Raw genomic sequence first — 21896 nt, 5'->3', positions numbered from 1 at the left:
GGCTGTTCCTGTTGCTGTGGTATCAGCTGTCAGTATCTCACTGTAGTTAACTTATCTCTACCCAGGGTGCTTCCTCCCTGTTCCTGGAAGGAGTTTGTGATATTAATGTGGAGAGAAGAAGTAAACATCAGGTAGTCCTCAGGAATGCTTTGAAATAAATGTAGGGTTATAACAACAAGCCTCCCGGCCTTTTGTGTCCTCTTCCAGGCCCAGACCCTTTCGTTTTTCCCAGAGAAAGTGGTAAACTAGTTTTATTGACCCTGAAGGACTTTTGCAAGACACTCAGAGTGAAAATAAAATTTGGCTCTTTAAAGTAGTTGGGAAAAATAATCCATGCAGGAAACAAACGGAAATGCAGCCATAGTGAAACAGATGAAAACTGTTTCTGTTTTACATAAAAATAGTATTTGTTGATCTGGTTGACTGTGAAATGTGAGAACTGTTTCTGCATATGATGCCTTTGTTCTCAGCAGGTCATTTTTTAATTCTCCTAAGTCCCTTCTCAAATAACAACTAATATAAAACAGATTCTCTTTCTCCCTTTCTCAAGAAATTGCTGAAAATAAATAAATAAATAAATAATTTTAAAAAGAAAGGGAGCTATAGCTGATGGTTTTCTTCAAAAGAAGGTGACAACAGGAAATAGTTTTTCCTTTTTGCAAAAAATTACATTAAAAAAGTTAGACTTTTCTTTCCTCATCCTCAAGTCCCTCAAAATCCTGCAGTACAAGAACCATCAGGTGTCAAAAGTGTGTGGTTCAGTTTGTACTCCTATAACAAAGTGAAACATTCCTCCTTTGTCCCAGTAATTTTTTTCCTCAATGAAAACACCTTTTCATTATAAGAAATAGTTTATATTGAGGGAAAGTTGTCAGAAGGTTTTGGCTGAGCCAAACATATTACAACTATCTCATTGAAATACAACCCACTTACATTTGGTTTTGAGAATCTTCCACTGCTTCTGCATTAAAAAGTTTGACCCTTGATAATCTCTTATTTCTTGTGGAAGGTAACAGCTTCTAATTCCTGTTCTGTTTGCTCTTATAAAGTAATGTGAAGTCACGTAATACCATCTTGAATTTAACTTCATGTTTTTCAAAGACCTTTAAGCCAGCTAGACTACCTATCTTAGGTCTAAAAATGGATATTTCCTGTATTTTTTCAAGTTGTTTTTTTTGTTCATGAGACACAAGAACTGGTTTTTTTTTTCCTGTGTGATCATGAGATAAAACACTGGAACATTTCTCTTTCTTAGTTTCTGTTTGAGTTTATTGCAGCCTAATCTGTCTGTAATGCCATAGAGTGGCTGAACTTATCATGTTAACTGTAATATAATAATTGCTATGTAAAGTTTCATATCTTCCAGCTCCACTGAGTAAAATACAAATTGCAGCTCTTGATTTTATATGACAAGTGTAACAGGTTTGATGCCAATTTAAGGTTTTGTAGCACTAATAAGAATCATTTGGCTTGAAAGGAGGATTATTAGGGAAGAACTTACTGACGATGGCATGTTCAAGGTGGACATCCCTTCTGCATTGAATTCACTCCAGAAGTGTTTACAAATTATCTTAGTGTACTTTTCTGTAATGAATAAGCCTATGAACATCTGTACTATATTGCAAAATTAGTGCATGCCTTTGGATGAAATCTACCTTAATTTCTCAGAAGAACTTATGTGGAGTCACTAATCATGTATTTTTTGAATATGTATTAGCAAAAGGACCCCTCAAATTTCTCAGTCTGGTAGTTTAACTCTACAACTATCTGAGAGGAAGTTGTAGTGTGGTCTCTTCTGCCGTGTCTCAAATGAAAGGATGAGAGGAAATGGCCTTAAATTGTGCCAGGGGAGGTTCAACTTAGAAAAAAAAAAAATCACTGAAAGAGTGGTTATAGGCACTGGAATAAGTTGCCCAGGGAGTTGTTGGAGTCACTGACTCTGGAAGTGTTCAAGAGCCACCTGAATGTGGCACCTGGGGACATGGTTTAGGGGTAATGATGGTGGTGCTGGTCTGATGGTGGGACTGGATGATCTTGCAGGTGTCTCCCAGCCTTGATGATCCTATGATTTATTCCTACCAAGGTAATTCACAAAGGCCTTAACTCCCAGAACCGAGTGGCTGCTGTGTTGTTTTTTACTGATTTTTATGATGCCCATACTAGTGAGTGTCTTTATGGACTCGTGACTCCCGGCACTTCAGCATCCTTCTCTCTGCAGTCGAGCTCTGTCTCAGTGGTGGAGATATTTTTCCCTGTCTGGGACAGCTGTATTTTGCCAGGCTTAGTAAGAGAGAGCAAGCACCCCAAGTTTATTGGACTGTGTCTATTCAGCACATTTTGCCAAGCTTGCAAATGCAAAATAAAGCACAGGACAACCACTCAGACACTTAGCAAGTTAAGGAGTACTGCCTTACCAGAAGGGGAAGGTGGGTCCTCAATCCTAGATGGAGCTGGAGCTGGAAAAAACCCACAATAATCAAAGTTAATTGTTTGAGCCTAGAACTTCTTCTGTTTTTCTGATAATTGATCTAAGGCTTAATGTTATTTTTTTTTCCTGAGGAAGAATACATTTATCAAACAAACTCAAAGTTTAAGTATGATCACAGAATTATATCAGATACCTTACTGCTCCCAAAATTTAGATGATGGAAACATTTTGATTCTGCATTTTCAAAACAATTTTTGTCATTTTGAAAACTGCAAAACATGTCACTTTGAAATTTTTTGAACCAATGTATTTCTCTTTACGTTTTGAAAACATTTTTCTCTTGAGAATTATGTCCATTAAAAGAAAGATATATTTTTTTTCTATTTTAAGCAGAAGTAAATCAGTGTGGTTGAACATAATGAAAGTTTCCAGCTGATTTATTCAAGCAAGACACCCAAAAAAGGTATTATTTGTTTTGATATGTATCCCTTATTTTTTTTATTTTCTTTTTCAGTTGGTCAGCTGGTCAAACTCAATGCTTCATCCTTATGGTGGCTTGTAGGTAGTTCAAACGTGATCTCACTTGTTTGGCATTATTCAAACATGTGTTCTGGTCTCACTAATTTTCCTAAGAAGGAAAAATAATAATTCTTGTTGCATCTGTCCAGCCTTGCCACCAGATCCACATCTTCCAGCTGCAATGGAAAAGGAAAGTAGCCACTGGCTGACATCCCTCTGAAAGGGTCTGTGGCCTGGACTTTGGATCCAATTGCCAGAGATTAAACTTCTGCTTCACAGACCCACGGGCAAACAGTGAAATAAACTCTCCTGTTCCTCTGGGGCAAAGTGGATCAAAGACAGTACCAACCCATAAATAACCAAATGCTTAAATTTGGGGACATTATTCATTAATGTCTCCTGTGAAGGGAGGACGAAGAGGCAGTGGCCTTGCCTTTAGGAGTCCTGAAGGGCTGAAGCTTAACAAAGAGATTTTTCTTTTCGTTCTCACATATTCTTCCAACAAAAGCAAGGAACAGAATGAAACTGAGTGAAAAATTGCTTTAAAAGTTGAAGTAATCCCTGTCAGTGGCCATATATGGCTTATCAACAAGAAATAGTGCCCTTGACTCACTCCCTCTGAACTAAACAAAACCTTACCTGATACATTGAGTCTAATTTTAGATTTCTTTGTTTCATGACCCCCGGTCTGTCTGTAGATGCAGGTGTATTCTGCATTGTCCTCTAACTGGACATTGGAGATCTTTAAGGAAAGGTTGCCGTGCTTCATCTGGTCCAGAAAAAGACTGGTTCTGCCATGGAAATGTTCGTCCTGGGCCTTCAGTGAATCCTGCCCTTTCTGAAAGAAGTGCACTATCTTCGTGCCAATCTGCCAATAGAGCATTGACTTGGCAAGGGTCAGGTCTCCAGGAGGGGTGGTGGTGCAAGGCAAAACCACAGTTTCTCCAACAAATGCATGGCATGTGGTGTCCAGCTGACCTGGAATAAAACCCAGACAATTCCATCAGTGTGCAGCAGAGATAGGGACACCAGGCTTCCTGTAATTTGGCTTCACCACATCGTTTTTGGCACTCTCCCTCCCAAGTCCTCCTGTTTCCAGCCAGGAGGGCCATGTGTGCTCAGAGCCCAGCCAGCTGTGCAGCAGGACAGATGTTGGTATGTGCAAGCTGCCTTCACTTCGTAAGTGCGGCTTTTGCTTGAACTTGTTCCCACTTGTCTCCTTAGCTGGTGATTTTTCTTCCAGCTCCTGGGGATCCTCAGTCTTTGGGATTAGGTGTCTGATTTGACTTTAATTGATAGGTCAGTTCACAAGAGGAAAAGGGGATGCAGGGAAGTGGGGAAGGGCAGATATGATTAAACAAGTTCTAGTTCTGTAGGAAGTCTGTCTGGAAAAAAAGGAGAAGTGTGAAAACAATGCTAGACCAGGAGAAAACTCCTGGATGAGTTTGGTCTAGCACAACTCCCATTATTTGGCTACCAGACTGTGATTCCTGACTTGTAAATAATGTGCTGGGGGCTCCCATCTCCCTTCTCCTGAAAAATCTTGCAGAGGGTTGGATGGAACAGGGCTTTTTTCTTCAGGTCTGGCTTGGTGCAGTCTTGCTAACCCCTGTCTGGGGGTCTCTCATACTCTTTGGTGGTCATCTCCAGCAGCCAGAAGGAAGAGTCTGTCATTCCCACTTTAGATAAATGATTTTTCCAAGACCTTGGGGAGACTTGGTGGGTGTCCTAGACATCAGGCAGAGGTGTTACCAACCTTCCCAACCAATTCCAGCACATGCAAGAGCCAGGGTGATGGTATCCTGCAGTTGAACAAACAGGGGCACAGGCAGCCAGCTGCACCCCGCTTACACACACTGTTCATTTAATAACTTTGATGCCAATTATTTCTATAAATCCTTCCCAGTTAGCTGAAAGCATACTAAAACTTGCACAAATGGGTGAATCTGCCACTATCAAGCAGGACAATTCCTACCAGATTGCAGTGCTACATTTTCTAGGGGAAAACTGGTTTATTGAAGAAGGTTCTTATGTATTCATCAAGCATGAACAACTAGGTATTTCCAACACAGAATGTGGGCTTAAATTAGCGCTCTGACCAAACCTGTTGCATAAAATAATTTTATAAATTAAAATGCAGATTAATTTATTTGAAAGGAAAAGTTATTCCCAGCATGGAGCAGAACAAAAGCAGCACGAGGCTGTGACTGCACCAAGAAGAAATGCTAAAATTCACTGTGAAACAACTCAATCTGCTTCCATGGCCAAAGTTCTGTGAAGCACATGGGGCAAGTAACTAGACTCAATATTGAAGTAAGTATTCTTGGTTGCAGTGGGGTCATTCCTGTGTTCCTGGCTTGCATCAGCTCTCTGCATATGTCAGGCTAAAGACAAAAGAGAATCCCACTTCCCCCTTGAAGTCAGTGACATCAGCCAGGGCTCAGCTTGTCACATGCTCAGGCCCCTGTTTCCACATCAGTCAGCCTTCTTTGGTGTTACAGTGTGTTTATCCAGACATGAAAGCAGAAGGAAAAGCGTGATACAGACAGTTAAACCTCAGAGCCAAGTAAATGTCTTTGGTTATAACTCTATCACCACACATCTGCTTTCCTTTGGTTTTCAGAGTTTTCAGCTGAAAATCCCAGTCCAATTTGCCCAACAATGTCAACTTTTAGCTGAAAAAACCCCACATATCCCAAGTGCTTTTTCTGGTTAGAGGTGGAAGGAGAATCCCCTTGTTGTGTGGAGAACTCAGCCTTTTGGTCATTACAGTTTGGCCATGACAAAATATTCTTCACCGGGTGATTAGACCTGGGAACAGGCTGCCCAGGGAGGTGGTGGAATCACCATCCCTGGAGGTGTTTAAGGAAAGACTGGACGTGGCACTCAGTGCCATAATCAGGTTGACAAGGTGGTGATTGGTCATAGGTTGGACTTGATGATCTTTAATCAATCAATTCTGTGATTCTCTAATTTTCATAATGGATCAGTTGCCGACCAGGTTTTGCTTCTCAAAGGGAACTTGAATTATGACCAAGGTCAGCCTCCACTGCTCTGTGCCCTTACTGCTCAGCATGTATCACTCTACAATCCCCATGCCCTGAACATGCCCAGGCAGGGCTATCAGCTGTTCCCAGCATACCTCAAGGGCCACTGCCAGATCAGGGAGGGGAGGAAGGGCAGGGAGCAGCCCAAGCCTCATCCCTGAGCTGTTTGGGCGTGGGGAAAGGCTGTGCTCAGCAGAATGTCCCTGAGGCAAGGCCATGTCTGAGAGCAGATTGTGGTTATGGCTGGCCATGGTCAGGAAACCACAGCGGGAGATGAGTGTGCCTGAGGCTGCTGCAGGTGGTTGGTAGGCAGTGGAAGAAATGAGCCTCCAGAAGAGGAGGGAACAAGACTTTTCTGGTGGGAAAAGTCCTGTCTGCAGGGTGCTATCAGGAGAGAGAGTGCTTGCAATGCATGATGTCGCACAGGGATGAAAAAAAGATGATAAACAGAACCTGTAGCTCTATTCAGAAAAACGGACAGTAAGGATTTTCTTAATGAGCAAAAGAGGGAGAACAGGTGTGGGTCCTATCTCCTGACTGTGGACACCTGTACATTTGATACTGGTTTTGGAAGTGCACCTATTTGCTCTTGATTCTTTGTCTGCAGATGGAGGACACCAGTATTTGGCACATCTGAGCTGAGCCACACCCATTCCCTTTCCTCCATGGCACGGTGTATAAACCTTGTACCACTTGTGAGGAGCTCACAGGGTTCAGCCCACCCTGCCTTCAGTGCTTCCAAGTGGTAAAACCAGGGCAGAAGGAGACAAAAAAAGAGGCACTGCTGAAATTGGCTGGGACAGGGGCAGGTGACTGAAATCTGCTGTAATGAGTCCTTTAATGAGCACAGCTGCAGGAGGCCTTTTGTTGATGGGGAGAACAGACTTCTGGGGGCAAGTCAAGTAAGTGTCCTTACAGAAGCCAGTCTTGAGGAGAAGAGGGGTAAAGCCATGCTGAAGGTTGGTGATGCTGGTAAACTTCCTACTGAGGTGTTGGTGTACCAGGAGCTGCAGAAGCAGGGACCTTCCTGGCCAGAAAACTGAAGCACCCTTGTGGTGGCAGCTTCTGCTGAGGCATATAAATCAGGATTAATAGTGCTTATCTCACCTACCAAGTAAGGTTTGCACGTGGAAGGGGCAGTTCTCTATCTTGGAGAAGATGAATGTTGGCACACAGCTTTCATTTGCAGTTGTGAGGCTTGAATGGAAAGTGGGATGAGTGTATTTTGTGGATTTTTTTTTTTAAATTATGCATGTTAAATATTGCTGAAATGTTTAAGCCTGTTAAGATGAAGTTGAATGAGACAATTTAACCAGTCTAAGATTCCTGTAATGGGAAAACACTCCTACTTCAGCAACCAAAGTGTGGTGCAGGAAAGCTCATTAAGATTGGGCTTTTTTGTTCCCCCCTTGTTTTCCAGGTGAAGTGTAACCTCTGTAACCACCACAGCCTCTGGTAGATGTGAGGCATTTCTGGGCAAACAGAGGAATCCTGACCACACACAGAGGTCTTACTACTGCTGACTTTAAACCCCGATAAGGAAATTGTACCTTGTATAAAATTCTCTCAACAGCATATACTGGTTTATCCTTCTAATAGGGAAGGTGGTATCTAATTTATATGTCAGGAACTCAACTCTGCTAAAACTAAGCAGAGCATAAGTAAAGACTCAGGGAGAGAGTCTGCTGCTGAGCTCCATTTTTTTCACTTATCTGATTATGCCTGTAGAGAGACAAAGTCTTAATGAGTTTAAATACAAAAGCAGATGCAAGATGGTTGGGGGTTGTAAAGGGTGAGATTCCAAGTCATCTTTAATTGTATGAAAATGGTAGGGTACTTTTAAGGATGTGGCATGATAAACTTCATAGGTAAAGGTTTATGGGTCTGAAACACTTTAACTTTGAACACCACCTCTTTTGGATACAGAGGCTTATCTGAAGGTTATGACCTGTACTTGCAAACCTTGGACTGGGATGGAATATATTCATTTGTTCTGTTTTGCTCCAAGACTCTGCTTGCAGCTTGCGTGTTCACATGTAAATGCCTCTGCAAATTTCTAGGTGTCCATTATGGTATATTTACCTCTGGGAAGAGATGCAAGCAGTAGGCAGGCAATCATCCAGAGAGCAGTCTCCCTAATGAGAAGGAGAGAGATAGGAGAAAGGTCAAATGCTTTGTTAGAATGCTAGAGCAGAGATCAAAGACCTTTTCTCTGGTGTAACTTACGACGTCTTTCCCTGCACCCTCATCTGTGAAGCTAATTTGAGTATGAAACTGGATGGGTTAGAAACCCTGGCTTGTTTTGCCATCTAGTCTTGGTGTGGGTTTTATCTCCTGCCTGTAGAACTGGGGTTTCTCAGTGTTCATGATGGGCCAAGGCTTCATTTGCCAATGCCAGACCTGTACTTTCTTCTTGCCTTCTCATATGGACAAAGTTAATTGCATCTATATAGTCATAGTTTGATCTTGAGATTATTCCCTGTTGGTAATTAAAAGAAATTCCTTCTGCTCCCAAACTTCAGCTGCTTCACAGCCCAAGGAAAAGCATAGCTTACCATTTCATTTTTGTGCCTCCCAACCCTTGGGAATCTGTGCCTGTCAGGAGCTTCACCAGACCCTTCAGCTGCCACTTGTGTCCCTGCAAAAGAGTGAAAGGCTCTTAATTTTTGTTGTTAGAAGTGTTCCTTATAAGACAAAATAGGTTATTTGCTGGTGCTCCATTTGCTGTTTTCTTTCACTTTGTGTGTGTAAAACATGGTGTGTTATTATATCATTTCTGCGTACATATCATTTACACTGTGCATGTAGATTCCCTGTGTGTTTGCATTCTGGATACACTCTTGCAATACAAAGAATGTATTTTTTTGTGTAGGATGGATGTGAGTCACAAGCCCTGCACTGACTAGTCCTCAGCTTTCAGCCCACTGAACAGATTCTTGTTCTGCAGCCAGTTGCAATCAAAGAAAGTGGAGAAACCTGATAGGTGTTGTATTTATCAGGAGGTGTAGGCACCATCTTCCAAACTGCCAAATACCACCAAAGCTGCACATCTACCAAAAAATAAGAAGCCTATAAGGAAAATGATGCCTAAAAGAGCTTTTTCTTTGAGGAGGCTTTTAAATCAGGTACTTTCTCAAGAAAAAAATCTGAAATGGAGCAGGAGTGGAGATGGGGATGAACGTGCAGTTTGGGCTTCCTTTTTCTATCCTCGTAGGAATTCACAGGTACGAATATCTGAGTGGTAGTTCCAGAGATAATGGTGGTGGTGGAAGGAGTGGTTTAGCCAAGGTTCTCTTTCCACTGAGGAGGTTTTTTGTGGGAAAGGTGCTGGTCATATTCTCCTGCCTGTTGCTCCTGGTGCAGTGTGGCTTCCTGGGGTGAGCAAGACCTGGATTTGTGTGTTCCTCCCTCTCTCCTCGTGGCCAAGCCCTGATTATAGATTGTTCAGCAGCCCCTTCCTGATACCCAGTGCAAGCCATCTGCCATCACTGGCTTCTTTGATGTTAGTAGTGTGTCCTACCTGTCTCTGATGAACTCCTGTGGTTGCCTGCCTCCCCACTGGAGAAGGTTATTTTTTCAGGCAATGTTCCATACATTTATGGAAGCTTATTCCATGTTAGTTTCCTTCCTGCTTATCTTTGTCAATGAAACTGAGGCACTCATGGCCATTCTTATCACAGAATAATTTAGATTGGTAAAACCTCTGAGACAGAGTCTAACCTTTGTCTGATCACCATTTTGTCAGCCAGACCAGAGTGCCATGTCCAGTTTTTTCTTGAATGCCTCCAGGGGTGACTCTACCACCTCCCTGTGCGGCCCACTCTAATGCTTAACAACCCTTCCTGGGAAGAAATTCTTCCTGATGTCCAGCCTGAACTTCCCCTGGGGCAGCTTGAGGCTATGTCCTCTCATCCTATTCCTGGTTTTCTGGGAGAAGAGCAGAGTTCATCTGCCCTCTCAGCTTTGTGAAGATGTTCCACTCCACATAAGGCTGCAAAAATACCAGGAAAACTTGTTCTCCTGGTCCAGGGCTGCACACCAACCTTTCCTGTTAGGCAGCAGCAAGGTCTGTCCATGCTGAAGGTGTCTAGCCTGGCAGCTGGTGCTCTGTGGCACTGTGGCCATGTCCACTCTCTCTCTAGGCAAAGGTGGTCCTCATGATAATCTCCTTATTCAGAAACAGCTAAAAATTTTTGGTATGTGTGACCAGCTAACAGGCCTTTTTAAAAGTGCAGTAGCAGCAGTGGGAATGAGCCACAAGTCAGAGCTCCTGAAAGCTGTGTCATTCTTCTGGAGGGTCAGTCATTTTCTAAGAGTTTTCATTCTGACTCAGGAAAAACACAAGGATGATTGTTCCAGCACAGCTGGTTTGTTTGTGTCCCTGCCTTTGGCTGGCTTGCTCCCAGAGAGTCCCTGGGGTGTTTCTGGTTCTCACAAGTGTCCCTCTGGAAGTTTTAGATTGGGGAGTGACTGAGATCAGAGTTGAAATACCAAATTGCATCTGAATTGCGTGTGAATGTTGAGCTCTCTTGCCATCCACGTGCTGGTGTTACTTCCCTACTGAAGTCAAGCTTGTGCATAAAGAGAGAGCAATGCAGGTCTTTTTTAAGGAGGTAGAATCTAACCACAGGAATGCTTCAGATGGGTCTAGCTGGAGCACCTGACCCTTAATTTAGCTTAATTCAGTGCTGTTTAGTTTAAATAACATTTCTTTCTGATTTGAGCTGACTTAGCTTGATGCTCCTCATACCCTAAAGGAGAAATTTGTTCCTGTCTGTTCAGTTCAGCTGGTGTTAGATGTTTCACGCACCATGTGGATAAGCACTTAAAACAGTTTCTATTTGATATTTAATTTTTTTTATTTTCCAGTTCTGGTTTAAATAAAATGAAATTCTGGAGACTAACAATTTTTTTCTTTGTAATTTTTTTCAGATTTAAAATTTGACTCATTAAAATTGTTCATTTTAATCAGATGAAGGAATTATTTAGGACTTTTTCTTTTTTTTTCCCCCCAGAGGTTAAAATAATTAACTGAGCGAGGTTTTGCAATGAATAAGCACTTCCTGAAGAATTCAAATGCTAATTAATAACTCTTTAACGCAGTAACCTACCTGAAACAACTAAGGCATTGGGTATAATTAAAGCATATTATTAAACTGTAAAATGGATGATTAAATTGTAAGGCATGTGATTAAATTGTAAAATCATGATCTTCTTGACAATCTGGCATCCAACTTTTGCGTCATGTGCACGGCCATTTATTGAGCATGCTAGCTCAGCCTGCAATAAAATTAAATTAGTCAAGTACTGAAGTAACCAAATGTTCCCAGTAGAACAGCAGGGCTCTATGTCCCAGAGAAAATGGATTCCAACTGTCCCTTTCCAATGCAGGAGGGATGAGGGTGAGAAGGAGTCTAAATGCTACTATCAAAGGCTTTATGCTTTTGGAGCACTAAAACTCTCCCTGTGTGGTGACCACAGAGTGACACTGGTATCAGAGCTGTGTGAACTAAGTGGGCACGGCAGACTGAAGGAACTGATTTGTTTGTCAGATCTTCCCCTTCACTTGCAACCATCCAGCACGGGTTGATGCAGCTGGGCTCTGAGTGAATGGTGATACAAAGTGGAGAAGGCACCAGTAATTCTGAAGGGATTAGCCAAAATCACCTAGCAGATGCATGAAGGCCGCTGCCAAGGTGAAAACTTCTCATTGTGCACCTGGCAAAGCTTGGTAGCTGAGTCATTGGTAAATTTTTCAAGTATGTTTTTTATTCCCCTCCCTCCCTTGCATGCCTTTGGGTTTTTTATGCAAAGTGACTGTTGTTATTGACGCTTGTTGGAGGGTGAGGGAGGCACCTTTCTCTGTGACTTTATGAAATCCTGAGAGTACCCTGAGCAGAAAAATGCCACCTTGCTATTCCTTACCCACATCAAGACAACTTTCTGTCATTTCTTTAAATGCTGCTCTCTCATGTAACTACAGTAACAGTCCTTTCACCTTTAGGTAAAAGCCATTAGTTAATAGAAAGCTAATGAGTGAGTTTGCAACTGGAAATTACAGTCTGGTTTCTTCGAGAAAGTTTTATGATGTAACAGGCTGTACCGAAACTGGATGATTACTTCTGGTCTTACCTAAAAGCAACCTATAAACAACATGAGGCATCACTTGCAGGGCTGTCCTATAATTAGTCCAAGTAGAGAGATTTAAGTCATCTTGGAGAGGGATACATGCTGCTAGATAGTAAAAAATGACAATGGCTCCCTCTTAAAGGTTTAAGGTTTTGAAATTACCCTAATTTGAAAGCAGTCTTCTGGAAGTTTGTGAGCTGTGGCAGCAAGTGTTTCTGTGGCCACCCTCGTGGCTCAAGGTGGTGGGAAGAAGTGTCCTCTGCTTCCCTGGGGGACTTCCGTGGGGGCTTCAAGCTGCAAAATATGCTGTGGTGACAGCTGAGTCTTAGATTGGGATCCTTATCTTCAGGTGCCCTGCTGGGGGTGGCTAGCCTGGTTTTCATGTTTGTTTGTTGTAGCAAACTTTCTAGGGTTGTAATTCTCTGAACTTGCCCTTATCTGCTGTGCACTGGAGTTCTGTATACTCTGTCCATGCTCCCTCCCTTCCCTCCCTGTGCTCCAGTCACACCAGCCCAGCTGTGGAGGTGGTGGGTGGGGTGCGGCCTTTGGGCTTTCCTGGGTTTCCCCATGCTGCTGGAATTTCCCATCGGCCGTTGAAGGCTTGCTGTGGGCCACAGACAGGCTCTGGGGACTTAAAGATTGTCAAATGCATTTGTGATCTGAAAAGATTTTCCTTCTTGGAGATAACAACTGAATGAGTGATGGTGCATGATTTGCTTCTGGTGGAAAGCTGAAGAATCATAGAATTGTTAAGGTTAGAAAAGACCTTTAAGATCATCAAGTCCAGCTGTCATCTCAGCACCACCACTGTGCTCACCACTAAACCATGTCCTCAAGTGCCACCTGTATGTGTTTTTTGAACACTTCCACAGATAGTGACTCCACCATTGCCCTGGGCAGCCTGTTCCAGTGTGTTTCAACCCTTATATTTTTTTCCTAATACTTCATTTGAACCTCACCTGGTGCAACTTGATGCTGAATTTGACGAAAGTTGTGACAGCCGCATTTACAATTGGAATAAGGCAGGACAAGTCGCAGTTTCCATGTTCACCCCTTGGTTAGCTGCACTCAAGGCCCTTGGGGATATCAATCACCCAAGGTATTGGCTAAGCAAACAGGTCAATGTGACATCTGCCACTTTGAGCGATCTTTTAAGAGATGAAGAGGCTACCAGACACACAACCCTACAGAATCCAGCAGCAACAGACTACCTACTGCTTGCCCACGGACATGGCTGCCAAGACTTTGAAGGGATGTGCTGCTTCAACCTTTCTTCGCACTCAACATCCATCCAGGTGAACATCCAGAAACTACAAGAATTAGTAAAAGATCTAAAAGTAGATAAGAGCCTAGACTGGGTCAATGACCTTTTTGGATGATGGGGAATAACAGGATGGATTGCATCTTTGATTAAGGGAGCTTTGTGGGTATTCATTGTAATTATTACTGTGTTACTTATGTTCTCTTGCCTCCTACATTGCTGCAGAAAGGCTGCTGGGAATGCTTTTTTAATAAATACAGAAGAGGGAGCTGTGGGGTATGCCCAGCCCCTGCCCTGGAGGGATCTCTGCTGAGATAAGGAGAGTGCTTAACCTGCCAGCAGAACTCCCCTGGAAAGGGAGCCACTCTTCAGTTACGGCGAGAAGAAGACAAACCCAGAATCCTCTGGGAGACCCTATGCAGGTCCTTTGTAGCCCATTGGCCTTTACCCTCTGACACCCACCCCCTGTATCCCTATAAAGCCAGCCCCCTGCCCCTGCAAGGGCCGAGAGCTGCTTGTCCCTGGCTCCCCTTTGCCGAACTAACAAAGCTGCCTCATGCGGAACAGCTACACGGGCCTCTCGTCTCTCTCTGGTCTGGCCTGGAGGCTGCCCTGCAGAGCTGAGCTAAATCATGAGCTGACAATCACTAAAGAGCTGACAGCTTCTGCATGGGCCCTCCTGCCAGCAGCTGAGGGAGGACACCGGGCCCCGGGAAGGCGATTCCTTTCGGGACTATCTCTCTGGACCGGTCACAGCTTCCTCGGTCAGAGCTACTGACCCCTCACCAGCTGTCATAACTTGAGGCCACATCTGGTCTTGTCATTTGTTGTCTGGGAGAACAGGTTGACCTGCACCTGGCTCCAGCCTCCTTCAAACAGTTATAGAGTGAGAAGGTCCCCCTTGAGCCTCCTTTTCTCCAGGCTGAACACCCCCAGCTCCCTCAGCTGCTCCTCCTTGTGCTCCAGACCCTTCCCCAGCCCTGTTGCCCTTTGTTTGCCCCACTGTACCACATACAGGTACTGCAGGAGGAACTTGGAGCCTCCTTGGTTTCTAATTAATAGCTTTGGGAAGGTAGAATTTGTGTATGGAAATAAACTGTGTAGGGAAAACAGGAATTATTATTATAATTATAATGGACCAGTTTCCAGAATTCAAACATAAACACCTTCCCAAAGGTTTGAAGGACAGTAGCAAAACTCTAGAGGTGTCTGGCCAAAAATGGACTGCGTACAACCTCTCACACTTAGCAGAGTGGCAGCCTCAGGAAACTAGACTGTGTTCTTGATTTCAGAACAGCCATTCTAAATAGCTCTCAGACTAAACTGAAGTAGTCTGTGGCTTTGTAAAATGGGAAGGGTTTGGTGGCTCAGGGGACTGATGCTAAAAGTGGCACGTTTCATTTCAAGTTTCGGGGGGAAGGAAGTACGCTCTTGGTATGCAAGTGAACAGAATTCAACCCTGAGCAAATAATGCTACAATCCTGTGGGTATTTAGTGGTTTCACATTAAGTCTGGTCTGATTGAATTCTCAGACAGTCAAGATCTATGGTATCCATATTTCCAGCTCTTATTTCTGAGAAATTTTGTGTTTGCCATCTGCTTGATTCCCTTGAGTGAAGGCAAATCCAAGAATGAGAAGGAAGTTTGTACACAGATTCCAGAGGGACGTTGTGTCACTTTGTTGCCTGGGGGGTCAGTGTTAGGCAAGTTTGGCATGACATCTGTCTGTAATTTTCAGTAGTGGGCCCTCATCCCATTCTCTTAAAACATGCTTTATTCCCTCTGTGAGATAACTTTTGTGCCAGATTGAGCATTTAGCTTTTCAAGATAACGCTGCTGCTGTCTGGCAGGGCTGTGCCTTTCATTTGCTTTCTTCCTGTTGGAAAGACTCTTGGCATAGGGAGGAATTTCTGCCCTCTAAACCCCTAGCAAGTGTTCCCAGCCCCACCTATCTCTGTCTTGCATGTCCTAAGCCCTCCTGGGATTGAGTTCTGCAGATCTAACACTCTGTGACATCTCAGGAAGCACAGCCTAAGCAGCATGAGGTGTGTCCCCTCCTTTGCCTGGCCTTCTGCTCATTGGTGAGACTTATTCCTTGTGACTGGTGGTGTGTGACGTTCTAATGCCCTTTGATGAAGCTTCTGGAATGAGACCAAAAAGCCTTTGTTCCTTTTTGTGAAGTCCTTCTGACACCTCCCTCAAAAGTTCTTCTTTTTCTCAATTCCTTTTTGCTTTTCTGAGAGTTTCCACTGCTCTTTATCTTCCAGTTCCAACAAAATGTTGTGGGTTTTTTTCCTCTCCTTGTGAACAAATTATTCTTCTTCTTTCAAGAGATTACAGTTATATGAAAAAGGCATAGGTGTGTGAGGCTTTACCTTTTAGGAAACTGTAGCCTTAAAGAAGTAGCTCCCAAGTGACAATGCAGAAAGAGACAAGGATTCATTCAGCTGAATCTGTTATGTATTTTTTTTCTTATTTTGGAGGGAGTTCCTGCCTGAACGTCTGCTTCTAGTACTCTCTACAGTGGTTTATTTTACTGTTGTTTAACCTACAAAGGTATTGTAGGCTAGAATGTTAACATGGAAATAAGGAATTAACTTTTTTTTTCTTCACTGAGGGCTTTTTTTTTCCTCTGACATCTGCTCAAACTAACCCTTAAATCAGTGGTATTACCTGACTCTGGAGCATTCAACAACCAAGCAGCTAAGCTGATCCTTAGATTAAATTATGTGAAGAGTCCTGGAGGCATTATTAAGTTAACTGATATCAGTAAAAATGTTTGGATTAATACAACACCGACCAACATTAATACTTCTAAAGTGGACGATCTGGAGATGTGAAAATGAGTCCTGGTTTGGAAGAGTGATGATCCAGTTTGGGTTACCAGCACCACTTTGGAGCAGAGACCTCAACTTCTGTGCAAGGGGGTGCCTACTTATTGCAGTAATCTCTGAAATGATTACTTAGCCTTCTTACTGACTGGCATGTGTGTGAGGTTCTTGCTTGGGACAAACTGGGGAGAAACTTATTGGAGTGGGAGAGAAGATAGGTGAAATAAAAATACCTTGCTACCCTTCTTCTGGCCCTCTCAGGTACCTACAGATGTATTTTGTATTAATTATGTCAGATGGTAGGAATCCCTGAATATAGCTCCTGATAAGCCACATACAGGCAAGAAGGACCAAAATGGATGGAAATATATGGGAAGTTCTTGCACAGTATGGGTGTGGTTGGGAGGTTTTTCTCCTTGCTCCTTGTCTCGTGGCCTTTCCCTCCCACTGCAGTTATTACTTGCCTTAAAGGATTTTGTGCCACCTGGATTAGAGATTCCCTATGTGAAATAATTCTGTCACATTAAAGATGAGAATGGCAGCCTAATCCTGTTGTTAGTCTGTTACTTGCAGAAACCTCCCTACGCCTAAATGTCTCCACCTAGTTTAAATTTCTGCAAATAGTTTGCAGCTCCATTATTCAGTGGGCTGAGCTCCTCTACTTGTATTGGAAATCTCATGATTGTTTGAGCTCTTCCTTTGTCACTAAGCTCCCACAGAGGGATAAGGTACCTGCACGGCTACATATCTACAAGGCTGGTTCAGACTTCTTGGAAAAGCAGGGTACAGAGGGTATTGCTGCCTGAAATGATGGAAAGGGCAGAGCAGGGCTAGTGGCTGCCAGAGAGGTGACATAGGATGCTGCCTCTTGCTAAGGAGGGATGAGCATCACAGAAGCAGCAGCTGCCTCTTACTTCCCAAGTCCAGCCGGATTCCAGCCCTCTGGTTCAGCCAGGCTCTGTGATTTAAGTGGGAGTGTGTTTTGGCTGCATTTTCAGCTGGGGCCTGGAAATGCTGAAAGCAGGCATGTTGTCTGACCTCTGCTCTCTGCCCAACACCTGGGATGTCTCAATAGCCTCGATTTCTTCCACTGCTTACAGCTGCTAAGTGTCTAAAAGCTCATAAATGTGATTCTTTTTATCTTTGGTCTCCATCTTGACTGTCCAGTGTCTTGACAGAGTGCAGCTGAAGCACCATAAAACTTAGAGAGGATGCAACTTGACAATAATTGAGTTACTGAACACTGAGAAAGAACCCAAGGCCAGGCTGGATGGGGCTTTGAGCAACCCAGTCTAGTGGAAGGTGTCCCTTCCCATGGAGAGGGGTTAGAATAAGATGATTTTTAAGATCCATTAAACCCCAGATAATCCTATGAACGATATTGGGCTGTTAAGACTGTATAGCTCCAAAATGATCCATTTTACAAGTGTGTCTTTTTTCCTCTCCAGGCAGCAGTTACTTTTCACACTGAGGCAGGATTATAAAACCCCCTTGGTAAATGTAATCAGCATAAAGAAGGAAAGAGGAAAACTCCCTCCCTTGGAAGTTTTGAATTCAGGTAGTGGATACAGCCTAATCACAAGGGAGAGGAAGAAAGGGAAATTCTGGGGGAATTTCCTAGGAAGCAGAAGGGAAACTGTTTCAGGTTCAAGAGACTGCTTTGAGCTAACAATAGTCAATAAAATGTCTTTATTACTTTTGTTTGATGTCTTATCTAGGAGGAATTGTAACACACTAATGCCAGAGAATTTCTATTCTCCAAAATTACTTTCCAGCCCAGTACTGTGAGAGCAGGGAAAATCCTGACCTGCAGATGTTTATTTTTGCTAGCAACAGGCTCCAGGATTATCAGTTTCTTTTCCTTATTGTGATTCTTCTCTTAGCTATTTTTTATTTGCATAATGTCTCAAAAAGAGGTTCTTTCTACAAAATGCTGTTGTTAGTAAGACACATAACAATCCCACCAAGGCTCAACAGTCAGGTTTTTTTTTCCTCTATCGGATCTGTTAGGACAATATCCGTCATCCCTTAATTGTAATGCCAGAATCAGTTGGATTTATATTTTCTGCCAGGAGAGAAGAGGAAGAAATTGGACCAGGTTCAGAAAATGTTTTTGCTCTATAGGAGGGAGTTAAGTATTCATCAACAAATTGATGAGCCTCACAGGTAAATGAGGCTAATTAGCAGCATATGCTGTTGAAGCTGCTGCATTGGATGTGGAAATGCCGTGAATGGTGGTTCTGAAAATGGAAGTTTAGGGTGCCAGGGTGAGAGGACAAAAAGAAACTCAAGGCTGGTGTAACTTGTCTTGGCTCTTGCCTGGAGAATGATGTTCACTGGGGACTGAACTGACAGAGTCCTGTGCCAGGCTGGGGGGTTGTACACCTGGAAGATAAACCCTGACAACAGCAAGAGAAACCACCTGAGTCACATCCTGGGTTTTTCTACTCAGTTGTTTGAACATGTTTATAAGCAACCGTTCATCATAAATTTTTTATAGACCTGGAAAAAATCCTGGGGCCAATCAATGACATTATTTATTTCACCAATGTCAGAGCTACTGAACCAAAAGCAGCTGGTCTCTGCCTGAGCTGTCTCTCGAGGAGCATTGCTTTCTTAAAGCAAAAGTGAAGGTGTCTGGGTCTTATTTGTGGTTTGTTTTCTCACAATTCTTGTAAGCAGACCTGCAACTGCAGTTTGTGAGAACTTCTCAAGGAGGGAGGAACTGTTTATAGAATAACTTTTCCCAAGTAATTCATAGTACGTACCCAGTACTATTGGTGTGTTAGTGAATTATGTCTATTTCCTCAGGTTCTGCTGGCACCTTTCTTTATGCAAGGAAGAAAACAGATGAATAAATAATTAAGAAATGGAAAATCTATTCCCTTCTCCAGGAGCCCAACTTGGCTTTTTCCATAGATGCCCATTGTAAAGTACAAAGTACTCACAGAATACTTCGTATTAGTAAAAAGATGAAGTCTTAGTGGTTCAAGGACTCTTGAACCAGTGACAAAAATAAGACTGAGAGTTGCCAGATATTGCAGGCTTAAACCTGACCCCCTCGTCCCAATGGAATTGCCTTCCCAATGCCTGCTTTTTGAAAACATTTGTGAAGCTGAAGCCTACACAGTCTTTTAAACCTAGCTGCTCTGGTATAGGAGCAGGAAGCTTCCAGTTGTATGGCTGTGTTACAGCTATGGGAATATTAATGTTCAATTTATTTTTGTCTGTCAGAGATAGACACAAACAGGATCCTAAGCATAGGCCCTTCAAAAGTGCCTGTAAGCACTTCGTGCTTCTTTTGCTAACCTGTAAATAATTGTTCCAAGTGGAGAACAGTCATAGATATTTTGCCCAGGTGCTGAAGGACTGTAGACTTTTGGCTTAATAGCTGAGGTGTGTTGGGGTCCCTCCCCTGCCATGGAGCCCTGGGAGAGGGGCCCTGAGGGCACAGACACGGGGCTTCCCTGTCCCTGCTCAGCCTCGTTCCCATTGGTTGGTTTGTGTTCCCTGCGCGGGCAGAAGGACCCTTGGTCCCGTGACTGGGACAGTTCCTCGGCAGAGCCCCGGCCGTGCGGCTGGAGAAATAAACATCTCTGAAACAGCTATCAAGAATCTGTCTGTCCATATATATTTCCTTTCCACGGGACTCCTGGTTTGATATATGCGTGTTGCAGGATCCCCACTGCAACAAATGGTGGAGATTTGAGAGCAGAACGATCCCCGATCCCTAAGCGACTGATTTGTGTGAGTAAACCCTGGAAACTTTGGATTCCTCTTCTTGGTTTTGCTTTGCTATTCCATATCTGAACTATGGAGGAACCGTGGGAAGACTCTTGGCTCTCAGAGCCGCATATGGACATTTATCTTAAACTTAAAATGATTCTTGAACAACGATTTGTAAATTTTACCTTGATTCAAGCTCAAAAAGAACTGAAACACTTCCTGGCATGGTTGTTTAAGAACTTTTTCTATGTTTCTTGGGATTTAATTCTTACCAAGGGCTTTTGGAAAACCGTTTGGACACAGTTAATACTGGAGTCAAAATATATGCCGATGGAAGAATATTTTCATGAATATTATTTAGTTACCGAGACTGTTGAGCAATGTCAGCTGTGTCCTGGCGAAGGGAAGCCTGGCGCAGGGACCGTGCGGCCCAGGCCACGTGCACCGAGCGCTCTGCGAGCAGCAGCGAGGCAGTTCCCGCGCGCGGGCGGAGCCACGCGAGCCGCAGTGTCGGTGGCGGAGCGAGGCGCGGCGGGACCCGGCGGTGCCCGCCCGGTCCTGTGCAGCGCGTGGTGGAGCGAGCCCCGTGAACGCCCGACCGAGAGGGGCGGCACGCAGGCGGCGGCGGGCGGCGGTGGCGATGGAACGGAGCCACGCCCAGCCGAGACGCGCGCTGGAGCGGGGCGCGGGGGAGTCATCGCTCGGGGGCCCGGCCGAGACGTGGGTGCAGCGCCCGACATCGGCAGCGAAGCTGCGACCAGAGGAGGCGACGCACGGAGAACTGAGCGGCACGGCCCGGCCTGGCCCGCGCAGCCCCGAACGCGACCCCGGGAAGAGCGCGCAGGCACCAGCAGCTCCGAGAATTCCAACACGGGAGCGACCGAAGGAGAGAGCAAAGACGCAGCGAGACAGAAAACAGCAGCCACTCGGAAAAAGGAAAAGATCATAGTAACTAAGACCTTAGGGGTAGTAAAATGGTATAATGTTAAGCAAAATTATGGTTTTATAACAAGGTGTGACAACCAGCAAGACATATTCGTGCATAGAACTGCTATTAAAAAGAATAACCCTGAAAAATGCATCCCAAGCTTGGGAGATGGAGAGGTGGTGGAATTTAATATTGTACTAGGGAGAAAAGGGTTACAAGCATCGCAGGTCACTGGGCCTGATGGTGTTCCTGTAAAAGGCAGTATATATGCAAAAAATCGTAGTCATGTTAGACAGTATCTCCATTGTAAGTCCCCCCTACAGTTTCCCTTTCCTAATCCCACCTTTCCCTTTTACCCTATGTCCTATTACCCCCAGTGTATTCCCAATCCGCTTTTTCATCCATGGTTTCCCTCACAAAACCATGCTTTTGCCAATTGTGTCCCCAAAAATCCCTTTCCAATGCCAAGTGGGGGATGAAAAGGGGGAGGGAAGAAGTTAAACCCTCTCCTGCCTCAGTTTCCCCACAAAGCATGCTCAGAGTTCTGTCTCCCTTCTGTCAGCCCTAAGATGTTCCACAGAATCTGTTTGGACATTTAAAGACTCAGGAGGGTGGCTTGTTTTGTCTTGAAACTGTTCTTGTTATGTTTATCCAGTTGTTTTCATTCTCCTTTTATTAAAATAAAACGGGTGAGGTGTTGGGGTCCCTCCCCTGCCGTGTAGCCCTGGCAGAGGGGCCCTGAGGGCACAGACACGGGGTTTCCCTGTCCCTGCTCAGCCTCGTTCCCATTGGTTGGTTTGTGTGCCCTGCGCGGGCAGAAGGACCCTTGGTCCCGTGACTGGAACAGTCCCTGGGCAGAGCTCCGGCCATGCGGCTGGAGAAATAAACATCTCTCTGAAACAGCTATCAAGAATCTGTCTGTCCGTATATATTTCCTTTCCACGGGACTCCTGGTTTGATATATGCGTGTTGCAGGATCCCCACTGCAACAGAGGTGGATGTATTTGTTTTGTCTGAAGAAGAGTTC

At 44.1% G+C, this 21896-nt stretch overlaps 1 protein-coding gene across 2 annotated transcripts in view; it reads right to left on the bottom strand.

The window, feature by feature from the left end:
• The window catches only part of LOC125318991 (myelin-oligodendrocyte glycoprotein-like), a 36151-nt gene that overhangs the window by 2369 nt on the left and 11886 nt on the right, over positions 1–21896 (bottom strand). For both annotated transcript variants that reach the window (XM_048289963.1, XM_048289958.1), the window contains 4 exons: positions 8550–8632; positions 8077–8129; positions 3587–3925; positions 2415–2456 (listed from right to left, as the gene is read on the bottom strand). In XM_048289963.1, the coding sequence (XP_048145920.1) occupies positions 2415–2456; positions 3587–3925; positions 8077–8129; positions 8550–8557 (442 nt within the window). In that variant the 5' untranslated portion in view covers positions 8558–8632. The remainder of the gene's footprint in view (positions 1–2414; positions 2457–3586; positions 3926–8076; positions 8130–8549; positions 8633–21896) is intronic.

Source organism: Corvus hawaiiensis, chromosome 2 (assembly GCF_020740725.1).
Source record: "Corvus hawaiiensis isolate bCorHaw1 chromosome 2, bCorHaw1.pri.cur, whole genome shotgun sequence".
NCBI lineage: Eukaryota > Metazoa > Chordata > Aves > Passeriformes > Corvidae > Corvus > Corvus hawaiiensis.
This window is presented reverse-complemented; position numbering and strand designations above follow the sequence as displayed.